Consider the following 17,543-nt stretch of genomic DNA (forward strand, 5'->3'; position numbering starts at 1 on the left):
AAATTGATTCTATTTTTAAAACTATTTATTTTTTATTACAAAAGGCACTTACTGTAGCAATTTCCGATATATAAGCCATTAAAAAGCCTTCTATGATTTTCCAGTGCCCAGCTAGTTGAGGAGAAAAAAAAACCGAAAAAAAGATGCCGTAAAAGCAGAATGTTGTAGTTCAAGCAAATTTTCTTGTTTTTCAAGCCAAAAAGTTTTCTTTGTTGTTCAAGCCAAGAGACTATAAGTTTCCTATAAAAGAGTTTCGGACAAAGCGGTTGTAATAGTGTACTTTGTGTTTCGGTTTGACACTATTTTTAGGAGTTATGGGCTACTGTATTTCTTAGTGTGGGACGTAATCATCTCGTACTAGGTTGCTAGCTACCGCTGCAACCCGGGTCATAGTAAAGAACGAATTCTAAATTATAATCACTGAAGTTACTGGAACCTATTAAAAGACGAATCACAGCTCGTAGTAACCAAAAATTGAAAACCTTTCAAAATGTTTTCTTTCAAAACCATCATAGTTTTCTTTTCTTTATAAACTTTTATTTTTAAGATTAAACGAAATAAGAATTACCATTCCTGAATCAGATTCAGATGGCATTTTTTTCGTTATGCAGCTTTTTTTCAAAGCGTGTTTTTCAAATTTTGGTTATTATGGGCTATAGTTCATCTTTTAAAAGATTGTAGCTACAGCTGCACTAATGTTGCAGCTACCGGTGAATCACGAAACCTGAAAGTTCTATTCATTTAACACAACTACTTTCAAAAAGAACAAGAAGCCCCTCATCTAGAACTTTACCACCAGACGACTGTGGATTTAGCAAAACTTCCGTATAACACATCATAAACCATTTTGATCATAATCATTGACGAGAGCAGCTTAGCGCAGCGGAAGATGCGTTGGGTACATACCCCAGAGATGGATGGATCGAAACGTCATCGAACCTCGCTGGGCCTTAGTCCTAGTGCTGTTTGGTTAGGTTTCGATCCACCGACCTCTGAAGCTGCTCCAGATAACAATTATATATACCAAATAAAGTTGTTTTTTTTCCTTGGTGCTTCAGTGTCTATGGACTAGAGTTTGGTTTTTACTATAAGGCTTTGTTACAACTTAGTTCGTTCTTCACTGTGAAAAAATTAAAATTATGCTAAGACACCTTAGATATTTTTGCAGTTTTCAATTAAATAAAATTATTATATTTAAATTTTTTAGTAATTATTCTAGTTTCACTTAACAAATCAGATTTTTTGGTAAAACCCTCAAAACATTGCTGCATTTTACATAACTGTGTCTAAAAGCTTCTTATAATGGGAAAAGTTCTTTGTAAAAATATTGATATTATTTTAAATATTTTTTTTTAATTACAAAAGCATGTAGATGTGACACATTCCTGATGTTAATAACATTAGATATAAGATGTGTTATAGGAAAATGCACTTTGTCATAAAATTGAATATATTTAAAAAATTAAGTTTTTTTTAAAACATCAATTCGCTTTAAAATGAGCCGTTAAACATTTCTCTGCGATGTTCCAGTGCCAAGCTATAATAATAATAATAATTTATTTATGCCCTCTATACATACATGCCCTCTATACACAGAGAGAGGAGTGTATGAAATAAATGAAAAGAAAACTGAAAAATACAGAAAACTATGATGATTTTGAAAGAAAACACTTCGAAAGTTTTTCTATTTGTGGTTACTATGGGCTGTGATTCGTCTTTTACTAGGTTCCAGTAACTTCTGTGATCATAATCTAGAATTCGTTCTTTACTATGACGTCTCTTACTAGGTTGCTAGCTACCGCTGCAACCCGGATGATCCGGGTTGCAGCGGTAGCTAGCAACCTAGTACGAGATGATTACCATCCACACTAAGAAATGCAGTAACCCATAACTCTTAAATATGCAGGTAAAAAAAACATTTTCCTGAAAAAAAAAATTATTTTTTCGACTAGTAAATTGGTCGGAAAATGCGGGTAAAGAAAACTCATTTGAGACCCCAAGACATGGAAGGTAACCCTGTTCTTTCTAATTAAAGTAGTGGCAATAGAAGCAGCGGGAGCAATTTTAGTAGAGGCAGTAGTACTGTTCACATAGTTCCCTTTGGTTTGTTCAATAACCCCCTTTCTTTTAATGACTAAAATTTTCTTTGTAAATGTTCTTTTTCTTTTTAACTAAAATTAAAATTATTTCTTAATAATATTTCTTAATCAAATATATATTAAATAAGATATTTGAAATGAAATTGTCACTTGAAATTCGTCTATATTCATGGTTGTAACATGATTGGGTCAGTATGGCTTCAGCCCTTTAGAAGACCAGATAATTATGCAAATTCCCCCTACCCATCCATCCAAAGCTCTATAGCTCAACTATTATTAAAATGTGTAGCAAGGTATTTTGTGAAATATAAATAACAAGCCAAAATATTAATTTGTGTGCAGAAAAAAAAGTTCAGAAATATTTTTTTTATTAACTAATAGAAAAAATAAAGTTAATCAAAGACGAACTGAAAATAATTTTTAAAAAACGTTGTTCAATAAAGAAGCTCTTCAAGGAAATACAAAAATCTGGCAGTAACCCAAAGGTAACCGAGGGGCTAATAACTGACCGTCGCAGGTGTCCCTTCCTTCGTGCCTCTGGCACACCTGAAACAGCGTGTTCCTGGATGCGAAGGAACACAGTTTTATCTTTGGCTTATGGAAAGCGTACGGCACGTTTTTTACGACGTCAAACTTTCTCCTCTTGAGACGCTATCTTTACTTGGTCGTGTTGTTTACTGCGTTCGACATTGGAGATCCTGGGTCCTAAAAAGTGGACATTATGCTTTGAACGAGAATTTTATTACCACAAACTTTTACCATTGCCTAGAGATAAATATGCATTCCCTAGTGCTTCTCATTCGTCGATTCAAACGGCTTGGGCTCGAACGTCTTTTCAAACTCTCTGACATGAATAGCCAACCGTGTGAAGATTTTTTTAGGAAGATGCGGTCTCAAACCAGCACTTACAGTACTGTAATAAACTTTTCGTTCATCTAACTTCTACATCGAATTTGTCGATATGAAAGTATAACGGATTTTGAAGCTCAATATTCTAATGAACAGTTGTCCTTGCCCAAGGCCAAGCGAGTTAGATTCATTGGTGTTGTGTCTGTCAGTTCCGATTTTTCTTTGCCCGGGGACGATGAAATCAAGCTCGAGCTAGGGCGAGCTCTTATTGAAAGCCAGCGAATAATGAAAGCCTTGATACCCGACAACGTACTTTCTGCTTTCGGTCACCAAGTACCGAATATTCCTCTTTCTGTACTTCACGACAGTGACTCAGACGATGACTCAGAGGAAAATACTCTGTCAGATAAGAAGGAAAAGGCTTCCACGACTGACACTGAATCGGGCTCGGAAAGTGACGGCATCTTTGAAGATTTGTCAGTGATTGCTCACTGTGTGAAACACCAAGTTGAGAAAAATTGGGTTAGTGAGCCTGTGACGAACATAAAGAATTTTAGGTTTTGTCTTGTCAAGACTTCTGACGGCTCCATAACACCAATAAAAATATCCACGCTGTTGTGGCTTCTGAGGGAAAGCTCTGAGAAGCTGAGTAGGGACCAATTAAAACGGGTGATGGTCCAGGGCCGACGAGTAGGACTACGTGAGTCGCCACAAACCAATGCAGAGGTCGGTGTGAAATCGGAATTTTGTATCGGTGAATGGTGCGTTTACAGACCGGTTGGAAGGGGAAAGAGAGTATTAGTTGGGCGGGTCATACAGTTTGGCTACTTGTCTGGGCGAAGATGCCACTCTGTTGACACGCAGAATATGGCGATGCCGTTCCCTGAGGACATAGGAATTCTGTGCCAGTGGTTCCGGGTGAATGCTGATCTCACATTAACTGCCGCATTGGTAGACCAGGGTTACTGTGACTCCAGCCTGTATATCATGCATTCAGCAGAACCCATTTGTTTGTAAATCGGCACCAACATTGTCTTTGGCTTTGACTCAGATGTCTTCACAAAGCTGAATTCATTTATCCAGAAGAAAGTGTTCTACTTTTTTTGATGTCTCGTCAGCATCGCAATCATCATGTTAAAAATGGCACCTCAACCCAAAACTGACCTCGACCATAACCACCACCATCGCCATGTTTTGTGTGTCAACAGAAGGAAGTTTGTTTAACATTTTTCAGAGGTAGTTGTTATTTTTTTTTCCTCCCCTTATCCTCTCCACTCGGTGATATTTTAATAAAAATACATATAAATCTTACAACTTTATACGTTATCCTATCACCTAAACTTCAAAAAAAAAAATATTATATACCAGTCAATGTATTAGTGGACATGAAGGCACACTACCATTTAACTTTTTTCTTGCCAAATATCTATCGCTCCCCCCGTTCCAGGGTGTCCTTCCCCCTTTAGGAGACGCTTTTCCGGTGGCATTTTTATGTCAATTTCTTAAAATTCATATCCTTCAATTTTCACTAATACGAATTCGAATTTTAAAGGTGGTCTTCCAAAAGGCTTACTCTTACAACTTTAAAATTTTTTAAAACAAAAAAAACTATTTGCTCTCCCGTAGACTGGGCGTCCTCCATCCACAAGAAACCCATTCTTGCAGTGGCACTTTTTTCCTTCTTTTTTCCTTTTTTTTCAGCCCTTTTTACGACCAACCTTAATCAACAAAAAAAACAAAATACAACCAACCCATCAACAAAAAAACAAAAATAACCTTAATACCGACGTGCATGAGGGCACAGAACTGAACAGAATCTTGAACCGTGTCTCCTACGGATGAGGAGGCCACCCACGGCGGGGCTGGTCCTTCCAGCTCAAGTGCGTGTGCCCCTCGTCCCCCAGTCGCTTGAGTTCTTGACATAATTTTATGAGTCTCGAATGCATTCCGAGATCTAGGGCAGTGGAAGCGATGAATACCATCGGAAAACTTATTATGCTCAGTAGAAGACTTAGTAGTAGAAGACTTAGTGTTTCTACTTGTGCTAACCGAGCTTAGTTTGATTAACTGAAGCTCATTTGTCCAGTTTCTTAGGGTTGTCATTTGAGCTGTGATTATCGAAATAGTTACTGAAACGTATCAATAAATATCTGAGAACCTAGTTATTTTTTTTTAGTTGGTTGTTTTACTTAGTGCTTTTTACTAATAACTCAGTAGCAACAGTTTTTCTGACTGTTACCTTATTGTTTTCTATCCAAACAACCAATGGCCTGTGTTTAATACAAAGCAAGTTGGATTCTAAGTACATTCGGGAAAAAGGGATCTGTGTTTCTTCCGGATTCTTTCGTGTCAAAGCAGCAGATTCCTTTTTTTTTTTAGTACAATTGAGAATTCGAGATCCAAGGGTGCGTCTTGGCACAGCCACTAAACAGAAAAGCAGGTATGGTAAAAGGGAAAGGAACGTGTGAAGACGTGATAAAATGCAACTTTTACCGCTGGCCAACCCATATTGAATTGGGCTACGAAGCGTGACGTCAATTCTTGGGCGGGAAATTCAAATAACGATGAAACGTGGATGCGTAGACACGTTTTTTCGGAGCTTTGGCGAATAGTTTTGGCCTAAAATATTTGTCGTAGATCGTACTAATCCACCAGAACGTTTTCACGTCGAAATAATACTAGGAATATTGACAATCAGTTGTTAGTTACAACTAAAAACCACATTTCACGGTACTTTGAATTTTGCACCTTGCTTTTTACGTCATACCGCGCAGCCCTAGGTTGTATAACTTAAATACCTTGTTCCGCAATTTTTTTGAAATTTCAGAATTTTTTTTGAAGAAAATCCGGAATTTTATTTTTAAACCGGTTGCAATAGAGCATGTCTAATAGGAAAAAGTGACATCATCAGTGCCATCGTAGGGTTACCTAGTTTTTGCATGAATATCAACAACTTGCAGTCCTCCTTTCTTCTTCTTTAGGTACATATCAGTTGTTTTCAGTCTTGGGGGTTCTTTTCCTTGCCAAATAAACCCGTAAATGATTTTTTCCAAGTTTAAAAAAATTGCTTTTGAAGGTGCTGAAATATTCGACAGATACCGAATAACAGGCAAGCTGTATATATTTACATATTGCGCCCTTTGGAATATTTTATAAATTTCCTTCCCTGTCCATTTTTAATGCCTCCGTGCCTCATGCCTCCAGGTGTCCCTCAAAATGCCCAGTTGTTAACCCCTCGCTAAAGAGCCATAAGGCTTCCATGTTTTATTGTTTATGTTTATGTCAACTGTAAGAAGGCTTTTAGAGCGAACTGCTAGGCATTCCCCCTTCTGGAAAACTCCCCCCGCATAAGCCCACTCAGATTCCCCCTGGATAATTTAATATGTTTATTAGAGGGGAAGTTGAAAGGTCTACTCTCATGTTTAAGTCAGAGGCAATGCCATAGTGTTGTCTACAGTAAAGAGCCATAAGGCTTCCATGTTGTATTGCTTGATAATTTTTCCCAGAGGCACTTCATGTAGAAGGTGTGGTCGTATAAACTTCACAGGGGACTCATTCGATTGCAAATTCAAAGTTCTAGTGTTCTTTTAAAGATTCAAAATGATTGGAGGCAACCAGCCCCCCCCCCTCCCCTACGTCATTTTTCCCCCACCCGCAACCGATCAAAATTGTGAGATAGCCATTTTGTTCAGAACAGTCTAAAAGTAAAGTAGCCATGCCTCCAGGGTTGATAACCCCCCTTCCATTGTTAAGATATAAGGCTTAGAATATTAAGGTGAAACTTTATGGAAATGTTGAGAGGGATGCCAAACACAATCAAAACACACCTTGTCCTTGCTGGTTGTGAAAAGAGAATATCAGCAATATCTAAGCAACAACTGATGGCATTAGGTCGAAACTTTTAATGTATGTCGAGGGGTAGTTGAAGAGAGACTGGAGGGAAACCTGTCCCCCCTCCCCTCCTTGCTCTTTTTATATCCCCCCTTTTATTAACAATGGTAAAAAAAATTGTAATTGTCACTTTGTTCATACTAGTCAAAAGGTCTAACGCTATGCTTCCAGAGATGCAATGCCACCCACAGCCTGGGGCAAGGATTGTAAATTATGGAATTTATCCATTGTTTACATTCAGGATTTATCTTTAGGGGAAAAGTAAGGTTCTAAGAAAAGGGGACTCTGTAACTGCCTTCTCTCCAAAACATTCGATCAAAATTTTGAAATAGCCATCTTGTTCAAAAAAGTCTTAAGGTTAAATAACTATGCGTATACGGATCGCATAACATTCCACAGCTTTAGAGAGGAATGCCGAACAAAATCAAAACATACCATGTGCATGCTAATTATCAGAAGAGCGTATCGGCAATATCTAAGGAAAAGCTGAGGGTATTAAGTTGAAACTTAAAGGGTATGTTGAGGGGGATGTTGAAAAATGATTTGAGGGCTGCAATGGCCTTCCTTTGCCCTTTTTAGAATGTCTCCTCCCCTCATCACTGATTAAAATTTTGGAAAGCGATTGTGTTATACAGGCAAAAGGTCTAGTAACTATGCCTTTGGGGATACAACCCCTCCCCAAAGCCCAAAAATAAAGATTGTAAATTTTACAATTTGTTTTTTATGACAGAATTTACCGATAGGAAAAGGGGAATGTTTGATTCTGAGTGTGTTCAAAAAGGTTATGTGTATTAAGGTGAAACTTTGAGGGATATTGAGGGGTAGTTCAGTGTTGAGGGGTATGTCTTTGTTTAGTTCAACATCCCCCACAACAAGCCCTTTAAATTTCAACTTTTTTGAAACGCCAAACTGTTCCTAAGATATTGCTGATACGTCCTTTTGACAACCTGCATACATACGAAGCGTTGTGATTTAGTTAAAATTCTCCCTCAATATCCCTTTTAATTTCACCTTTATACCCTTAGGCATAGTTGCAATAGTGGTTAAGGTAGTAGTATTAGTACTAGTAGTAGAATCAAACAGTTCGTGGTAACGAATTGTAAGTAAGGAGCGATCCGGCTCAATTGTAACCGAAACTTTAAAAAACGAAATTTGATACCAATAGATACATCAAAAGAATCGGATTTTCATGCTGATTTCAAATATATAAGTTTCGTCAAGTTTAGTCCTTTTTTAGTCACCCTTTAAAAGTTAGACGCCTGAAAAAATTTGCCTAATTTTCGAAAAAAGGGGAAAACACTTCATAAAAGTCATAGAACCTTAATGAAAACCACACCGTCAGATTCAGAGTAGCAGAGAACCCAACTGTAGAGGTTTCAAGCTCTTATCTGCAAGAATGTGGAATTTTGCATTTTTTGCCAGAAGAAAGATCACGGATGCGTGTTTATTTGTTTTTGTTTTTTTTGTTTTGTTGTTTTCCAGGGGTGGTTTTATCGACCCAGTGGTACTAGAATATCAAAAGATCACGCTCACGGATGCGTGTTTATTCGTGTTTTGTTTCTTTTCCCCAGGGGTGATCGTATCGACCCCAGTGGTCCTAGAATATCGCGGGAAGGCTCGTTTGAACGAAAACTAAAAGTTCTAGTGCCCTTTTTATTGATAAAAAAAAATGGAGGGCAACTAGGCCCCCTCCCACGCTCATTTTTTTTTCCAAAGTCACCCGATAAAAATTTTGAAATTGCCATTTTGTTCAACATGGCCGAAAATATAATAACTATGTCTTTCAGGATGATTTAGTTCCACCCAGTCCCCGAGGGAAGGGCTGCAAGTTATTAATTTTGTTCAATGTTAACATGTAGTATTGATTATTGTGAAGTATACAGACGTTTTCAGGGGGATTTTTTCTTGGTAGTGGGGGCGGGGGTTACGTGGGAGGATCTTTCCATGGGGGAACGGACATTGCTATGAAGGGGGTGCCGGATTTCCCAACATCATTTGAAAAAACGATCAGAAATTAAATTAAAAAAGCAGGTTTTTCAACTGAAAGTAAGGAGCAACATCAAAACTTAAAACGAACAGAAATTATTACGTATATGATTGGGTTCGCCCCCTAGTCAATACCTCGCTCTTTACGCTAAAGTTTTTTTAGTACTTGCATAATAGCTATTTATTCTAATTAACGGTCTTCGTGATTAAGAGGTCATTTTGAGAGAATTGGAACCAAATTCGGACTTTAGCGTAAAGAGTGAGGTATTGACTAGGGGGCTAACCCCGTAATATACGTATTAAAATATATGAATATAGAAGTTCGTTACGGAAGTTCATTCTTAAGTTACGTATATTTATTACTAATAAAAACATTCGTAAATAAAATTAAAGAACTTTCGAGAAAGCCATTTAACCAAATAGAGGTAAAATTAATATGCAAATTTCGCTTTAATTATTCATGTACGTTGAGCCCAATCAAAACCTGTATTAATTCAAAAACGTTCAGAAATTAAATTTAGAAAACAAGGTTTTTTTTAACTGAAAGTAAGGAGCAATATTAAAACTTAAAACTACAGAAATTATTCTTTATATGAAAGGGGCTGTCCCCTCCTCAACGCCTCGATCCTTACGCTAAAGTTTGACTCTTTCTCACAACTCCATTTTTCAGAACAGTAAAAAACTTTACCGTAAAGAGCGAGGCGTTGAGGAGGGGACAGCTTTCCTCAAAATTTTGATTGGATGCATTTGGTGAAATGAGGGGTGTGTGGAGGGGGGAGGCTGGTTGTCCTGCAATCACTTTTTACCCTTAATAAGGGCACTACAGAGTTCAATTTCCAATCGAATCAGCCCCTTTCGAAGTTTTACGACAACGTCTATACGATGTGCCTTTGTGGAAAAAAAATATAATGCATTGTCCCTCGTCATTCTTCACTTAGACAGTGCAGTGTCGCTCTCGATGCGCTTATTTCCTGTGAGTGACTAGTAAAGATTGGTATTCCTCAGTGTTGTATCCTTGGAGGAACCCTTTTTCCGGTGTTCTAGAACAACATGGGGTAAAATCTCATCAAACCTCTGCGCAATTTTCCTGACGATACCACGGTCCATGTAGCTGTCCATAAACATGATGATTCTACAAGCTTCCCTATCCCTACAGTTGGATCGCTTAGAGATAGAAAAGGGGTCTGGTGCCTGAATGGTCAATTTCAGTGGATCCAAGACCAAGGAGCTACTCATCACCTGATCTAAAGTTTCGCGTTGACATCTTAATTTTATTTTCAGTGATGGAGCTATCAAGAGAGTCTAGAAACCTCTTTTGGGAATTCATTTCTCCTCAAATGTAACTTCGAATGCATGTCTCGATCATCCTAGGCTAGAAATCTAGGCTAGATTCTGCGCTCCATCAATTCTTTACCATCCAGCTCGATTATCCCTCTGTACAAATGAAACATTTAACCTATTGTAAAATATTAATGCCTACTTTTTGCAGGAGTTTCCTGAACCCTACGGGTATCACTCCAGGGGATCCAAAACAGAGCGTTAAGGCCGAGTTATAGCACCGATCGGGCGACTTTAGAAACTTTTTAAGTGAGAGATTTTATGTGTCAATGGCTGTCTTCTATGTGTGAATGTACTACCCCTCCCCCCCCCCTCTGATGAGCTATATTTTTTTTATAGATCAACACCAATGGCAGTGCCCCATGACAAACAAGCTGCCGTATATTCACCCGTGAAATCACCACCTTATGCGAATGTTGTTACTTCAAGTTCAGCCAAACTGATTGATATAATTGAAGAAGAAATGAGGCAAAGTCAAAATCTGATTAGAGCAAAGTCAAAACCGCTCGTTTTAACACAAGTAAGTATTCAAACTCTTTATTTCCTATTATATATATGCAAATTCCCAGTTTTTGGTCACCGAACCACTAAAGCAATTTCTGCTATTATACAGCTCTGGACTCTCATTTTTCCGTTTTTACCTTTAAGCCTAAGTTCTTAGAAACCCTTTGAATTCCTGCGCTCTTGTAAGAATTTGTTTGAGATCAATACCATCATACCAGATCAGAACGTCTGATTCTCTTGGTTTGTATTCTAGGGTAAAAGAGGCACGAGGAGAGGAGGTATATTTTAGAGCTGGGCTCTATATTTTTCTAGAGTTAAAAGTCAATTTGACAAAAAAACGCTTGGTCAGCTTTATAACTCGTTTTTTGCTCCCCAGATTTTTTTTCTGATTCCGTTATGAGAATTGTGGACCAATTCTGGTCGTGAGAAAATTCGGTCTGTTTTCTTCTAATTGTGTAAGTATTTTCTTCGTGCTCCTATTTGGTTTCGTAACAATTATATCTCCGAACGTTACGGTGTTTTTGAGATATGTGATAAGATGGATGTTTTAGAAGGAAGATTCAAACAGTGATCTGAATCAGTCGTAGATTTTCCGTTGGGATGTATTAATCGTTTATGAGTCATTGTTAGTGTGTTTTTTTCCTTTTTTTTAGTGTTTGTGATAAGTGTTTATACTTTGTTTATATAGTGCTTATAAGTGTTTATAAATTTATTTTTCCATACTCCTCCAAGTGCATTTTTTGTATGTATAGAGGGTTCAAATAAATTATTATTATTATTATTATTATTAAAAAGTCAGTCGAATCATATTCAGCTTAACGCGTGAGTTTTGCTGGTTTTAGAGATTTTATTAAGGGGAAACGAAGGGTTAGAAGACTTATACAGTCTTAAAACCAGCTTTTAAGCCTATTGCCTCTATTTTCTTTGTCTTCTTTTTTTATTTTTATTTTCTCCTCTATTTCGTTTTCTTGGTGCATGAGATAAAAAAAAAATCGATGCTTGGAAAATATTTTTTCGGGGGCTGGGCCATTTAAATGGGAAAAATCTGTAAAGACTACAGCATGCAGTCGAACACGTCTTTTTTATTTGAACAAGTCGCATGCTGGAGTTAGTCTCAGAGTTTCTTTTGTATGTCTGAATAATGACAGGTCTGTAGTAAATGATCGCTCTATATATTCTCCCTCTGTGTGTACAAAGGTGGATAAAGACTTACTGGAAGAGTCTTGCTTGCTTATACTTGCAGAAGGACCTGGCGTTTGTGAAACTTGAAGAACCTGGCATCTAAAATTCAGGTCTAGGTCATTTTTTGGCAAAAGTTTTAGATTCTTACAGTCAAAAGTTCCCAGATTGGTGGCTTTGAGAAGATCATACGTTTTCGACACATTTTTATTCCGAAAAGTTTGTTAATTTGAAGATTCTTTAAGAGGATTCGCAGTTCACATTCTCATATGTAGCTGGCGGACATAATTTCTGCACTTCTGTATGCATTCGTATTTACCTATCATAATGTTTCTCGAATTTCTTTAAAATCTAGACTCCTTTGCTTTGCTTAAACGTAGTAGGATTTTCAACAGAAAAATAATTTGCAAATTTTGAAACAATTTTTTTAGAGTTTCAAAAAGAAACTAAAATCCTTAATAAAGGATGTTAAATCAAAATGAAAAGTAAAACATTGAAAATACCATCGTCAAAAGTCATAAACTGGATACTTATAGTCCCTTACCATGAACAACAAGAAAAACCAGTTTTTGCAATGTTTGTGACTAATGTGTCTCTTTCTTTTCTTTTTTCCCCAAGTTGATAGTATTGAACCTCTGGTCTTAGAATGTTGGGAGAGGGCTCATCTGAATGTAAGTCACAATATTTAGTGCCCTTCTCACTAACAATAGAAATTGAGCAATAGTGATGGGCTGTTTTCTGTCATTTTTTTTTTTTTTTTTATAAAACGGCATTTTTTGCCGAAGAGTGCCAAAATTATGGTGAAAGCAGACTCTAAGAAAGCCCAACTATTAGTCATGACCTAAAGTCTTTAACTGGAGGTTTTTGGTTTTCCCACCTCGAATGACGCAGTAGGTGTTAGACTTTTACAGTGAGAGAAAGAGGCGATATCCAAACTCTTGTTTGTAGTAATTTTTGTTCATTTTAAGCTTGATTTGCATATTCAATTTAAGTTTCACTCGTCTTAAGATTTATTTATTCATTTGCATTAATATCTATTGTATGTTTGTTTGCATTGATTGTTTATTTAATTTCTGTTTGTTTTAAGTTTCATTTATACTTCCATAGCAAAATATTTTTTTTCGTTTTAAGCTTGATTTTCATATTAAATCTAAGCATTACTTGCTTTAAGATCTATTTATTTATTTATATTATTACTTGTTGTATGTTTTTTGCTATGATTATTTATTTAATTTCTGTTCGTTTTGGGGTTCATTTATTCTTTATTAGTAATATCTGGTCGTGTTTAGTTTTAATTTTAAAAGTTATTTTTATATGCATTTCTTAATTTTTAAATTGCCATTAAATTTATTTTAAAAACTTATTTTTTTGAAAGTTTTTTTTTATTATTTTTTATCGTTTTTGATTGTAAAAAGTTTCAAGTTTTTAAAAATTCCTTATTTCAAAATCAAACTTTTTTTTAAAAAAATCAAACGTTCATCAAAGTATCAAAACTGGTATCAAAGTGGAAAAATGGGTTTGTGTCAACGTCGGAATTTGTATTATCTGATGTTTGAACTGTTCTTAACAAAATGGCTATCTAAAAATTTTTATTGGATTGGTTTGAGGAAAAAAGAGCGTGGGGGGGGCTCTTTGCCCTTCAGTCTCTTTTGACTCTAAGAGTGAACAAGAACTTCCGATTTTCTAACAAATGAGCCCTCTCTGAAGTTTATACGAGCATCCCTTCTATAAGAACCATATATACCCCCGAGCATAACTTACAACGCCTGTCCCTGGGCTCTGGGGGGATTTTGTCGACCCCGGAGTTTTAATATCTGATCCGTGAACTATTTTTAACAAAATGGTCACCCCAAATTTTTATCGGATGGGTTTTTCCATCCAATAAACCCAAAGGCGTGGAGGGCAAGAGGGGCCAGTTGCCCTACGATCTATTTTTAATCTCTGAAAATGAACTAGAACTTTTAATTTCAATTCAAATGAGCCCTCTCTGAAGTTTTTACGGCCAGCCCGATCGTAAGAACCATATACAGCCCCAGGACATAGCTTGGAGTGCCTGCCCCCTGGGCCCTGGGGGTTGTTTCGACACCGGATTTTTTGTTGTCTGTCCTTTGAACTATTTAAAAAAATGGCTATATCAAAATTTGTATCGGATGGGTTTGGGAAAAAAGGGCTTGGGTTTGGGCTAGGGGCCCTCCGATCTTTTTTGACTCTTAAAAATTGAACTAGAACTTTCAGTTTCCATTTAAATCAGCCCTCTCTGAAGTTAATACGAGCATCTCTTCCGTAATAACCATATGTGCCCCCAGGGCATAAGTTGCAACGCCTGCCCCCAGACTCTGGGTGGTTGTGTCGACACCGGAGTTTTTTTTTTTTTCATCTTAAAAAAAACCTTTGAACTATTTTTAACAAAACGGATATTGCAAAATTTTTATCGGATGCATTTGGGGGAAAAGGGGCGTGGGGGATAATTGTCCTCTTATATCTTCCGACTCTTAACACCTGAACTAGAACTTTCAATTTCCAATCAAATGAGCCCTCTCTGAAGTTTATACGAGCATCCCTTCCACAACAGCTGTATATGCCCCCCAGGCATTACTTACAACACCTACCCCGGCCCTGAAGGATTGTGTTGAACCCGGAGTTTTCGTTATATAATCTTTGAACCATTTTGAAAAAAATGGCCCTCTCAAAGTTCTTATCGAATGGGTCTGAGGAAAATAGGGCGCGGAGAGGGGGGGGGGTGGGGCTAGTTGCCCTCCGATCCCTTTTGACTCTTAAAAAGTGAACAAGAACTTTCATTTTTCATTCATATGAGCCCTCTCTGAAGTTTATACGAGCATCCCTTCCATAAGAACTATATATACCCCCAGAGCATTACTGACAACGCCTGCCTCCGGGCCCTGGGGGTTGTGTCTAAACAGGAGCTTTTCTTATCTGACCTTTGAACTATTTTAAATGAAATGGCCATTTTAAAAATTTTATCGGATGGGCTTGTGGGAAAAGGGTGTTTAGGGGGGGGGCTAGTTGCCCTCGGATATTTTTTAATCTTAAAAAGTGAACTAGAACTTTCAATTTCCAATCAAATGAGCCCTCTGAAGTTTATACGAGCATCCCTTTCATAAGAACCATATACGCCCCCAGGACAACACTTACAATGCCTACCCCCTGGGTCCTAGGGGGCTGTGTTGACACTGGAGTTTTTGTTATCTAATTTTTGAACAATTTTCAAAAAACCGGCTGTCTCAAAATTTGTAGCGGATGGTTTGGGGAAAAGGGGCGGGGCTAGCTGTCCTAAAATCTCTTGACTCTTAAAAGTGAACTAGAACAATTTATACGAGCATATCTTTCATAAGAAACATGCATGCCTTTAGGTCATAACTTAGAACACCTTTCCCCGGGCATTTGGAGTTGTATTGACACCGGAGTTTTTTTTATCAGACCTTTGAACTATTTTTAGCAAAATGTCTACCTCAAAGTTTTCGTCAGATGGGTTTGGAAAAAGAAGGCTAGGGGGGCTAGTTGCCCTTGGATCTCTTCTGACTATTAAAAAGTGAACTCGAACTTTCAATTTCCAATCAAATGAACCCTACTTGAATTCTATACAAATATTCCTTCCATGGAAAAAATATACGCCCCTAGAGTATAAATTACAATATCTGCCCCTGGGTCCTGGGGGCTTGTGTTGAAACCGGAGTTTTTTTTATATGACCTTCAAACTATTTTTAACAAAATAGCTATCTCGAAATTTTTATCGGATGCATTTGGAAAAAAAATGGCGCCGGGGGGGGGCTGGTTACCCTCCGATATCTTTTGACGCTTAAAAGTGAACTAGTACTTTCAATTTCCTATCAAATGAGCCGTCTCTGAAATTTATACGAGCATTCCTTCCATAAGAACCTTATATGCCCCCAGGGCATAACTTATAACCCTTGCCCTGAAGACTATGGGGGGATTGTCCTGCTCAGAGATATATTGTCCAGAACTTTCAACTGCGTTGAAAAAAAATGCTATATCAAAATTTTGATTGGATGTGTTATGGGAAAAGGTGGGCGTGGAAGGGATGTTAGTCGCCTTCCAATCACTTTTAACTATTAAAAAGGACACTAGCCATTTAAATTTCCAATCGAATGAGCCCTTTTTCAAGTTTTTACGACAACGCTTTCTATAAAAACCTTATATGCCCCTGGTCATAACTTACAACCCTTGCCTTGAGGGCTGTGGGGCGGGGGTTGTCATCCTCAAAGACCTAGCTTCCAGAATTTTCAACTACATTGAACAAAATGGCCATCTCAAAATTTTGATTGGATGTGTTTGGGGAAAAGGTGGGCGCGAGAGGTGGTTAGTTGCCCTCCAATCACTTTCGACTATTAAAAGGGCACTAGACCTTTGAATTTCCAACCGAATGAGCCCTTTTTGAAGTTTCTACGACGAAGCTATCCATAAAAACCGTATATGCCCCCAGGGCATAACTTACAATCCTTGCCCTGAGTGTTGTGGGGGGAGGGTCCTCCTCAAAAACATAATTTCTATATGGAAATCAACTACGTAGAACAAAATGGCTATCTCAAAATTTTGATGGGATGTGTTTGGGGAAATGTTGGGCGTGGAAGGGGTGTTAGTTGCTTTCGAATCACTTGACCCTTAAGAAGGGTACTAGAACTCTCGATTTCCAATCAAATGAGCCCCCTTTGAAGCTTATACGACGACCCCTTTAATATGAAGTGTCTCTGGGAAAAAAATAAATAATAGTAAAACATTGGAGCCGTATGGCCTTTACGATAGGCAACACTATAGCGGTTCCTATGATGGGAAATAAGTTTAAGCGACTTTTTTAAGTTGCGAAAGAGACTGCTCGATAACAGATGCCATTTTCTGCCACAAAACAACGATTTCAGCCAAAAAGGGCGATACTTATCAACCTACACTACTTTCTTTTATAGTTTTTGCTATTTTTTTCTTCCTATGCATACACCAGGCAATACGGCTCAACTTGCACTTCAGTCTTCTCGAGTAGGCTATCTACCTACTCCCCTTCTCCATCCAATGAACTTTATTGACATTTGCCAAGTGTTGTGAGATCCATGTAAACTTGTTCCATTTTGTTTAGTGTTCAGCGTTTAGTGACAAGTTTGTTAAGCGTTAATACAAGTGTATAAGCGATGTTTGGGAGGGAGGGGGAATGTAGAATCTTAAGATCAACAAAGAGATAGTCAAGAAATAAACATGTCGTTTTATTCGCCGTTCATTGCTTTATCTAAATGTTATATAATAATCATTTTATTCGCAAATATTGGCCGAAAAGTCTGAAGAAAGTTCACAGATAAAATAAATAAAAATATCGCTTATTCAAAATAAATTTCTCTGTTAGGTGCCTAGAAAAAGCAAATCTCTTTCCGGACAGACTTTTTTACAAATTTAGAAATATTTAATTATATTTTATTTTGAGATTGAAGATCAAGCGATAGAAGAGCTGTCAGAGTTTTACGGAGTTGGTTCTCACTTTGATGAAAGGGTTTGTGTTGAACGTGTTGTCACGACTGTAATGACACCGACTTGGTTTCGATGATACTAAGGTAACTTTTAGATGTCACTAGTAATAATTCACCATCCTTGGAACGATTAATGGGCTATTCGAGGATTTAAAATGGATTCTGTTCCTTAGAACAAACTCTGTTCTGGAAACCTTCAGTTATTTAG

General features: G+C 37.5%; 1 protein-coding gene across 1 annotated transcript in view; it reads left to right on the plus strand.

Annotated features, from left to right (window-relative positions):
- LOC148953985 (inhibitor of Bruton tyrosine kinase) overlaps positions 1 to 17,543 on the plus strand; it is an 85,335-nt gene that overhangs the window by 63,766 nt on the left and 4,026 nt on the right. The window contains exons 11-13 of the mRNA XM_089086064.1: positions 7,081 to 7,100; positions 10,503 to 10,683; positions 17,293 to 17,419. Coding sequence (XP_088942190.1) covers positions 7,081 to 7,100; positions 10,503 to 10,683; positions 17,293 to 17,412 — 321 coding nt within the window. The 3' untranslated portion in view covers positions 17,413 to 17,419. The remainder of the gene's footprint in view (positions 1 to 7,080; positions 7,101 to 10,502; positions 10,684 to 17,292; positions 17,420 to 17,543) is intronic.

This window comes from Artemia sp. Qi Xiang Cuo, chromosome 3 (assembly GCF_049724085.1).
Source record: "Artemia sp. Qi Xiang Cuo chromosome 3, ASM4972408v1, whole genome shotgun sequence".
In the NCBI taxonomy this organism is placed as follows: domain Eukaryota; kingdom Metazoa; phylum Arthropoda; class Branchiopoda; order Anostraca; family Artemiidae; genus Artemia; species Artemia sp. Qi Xiang Cuo.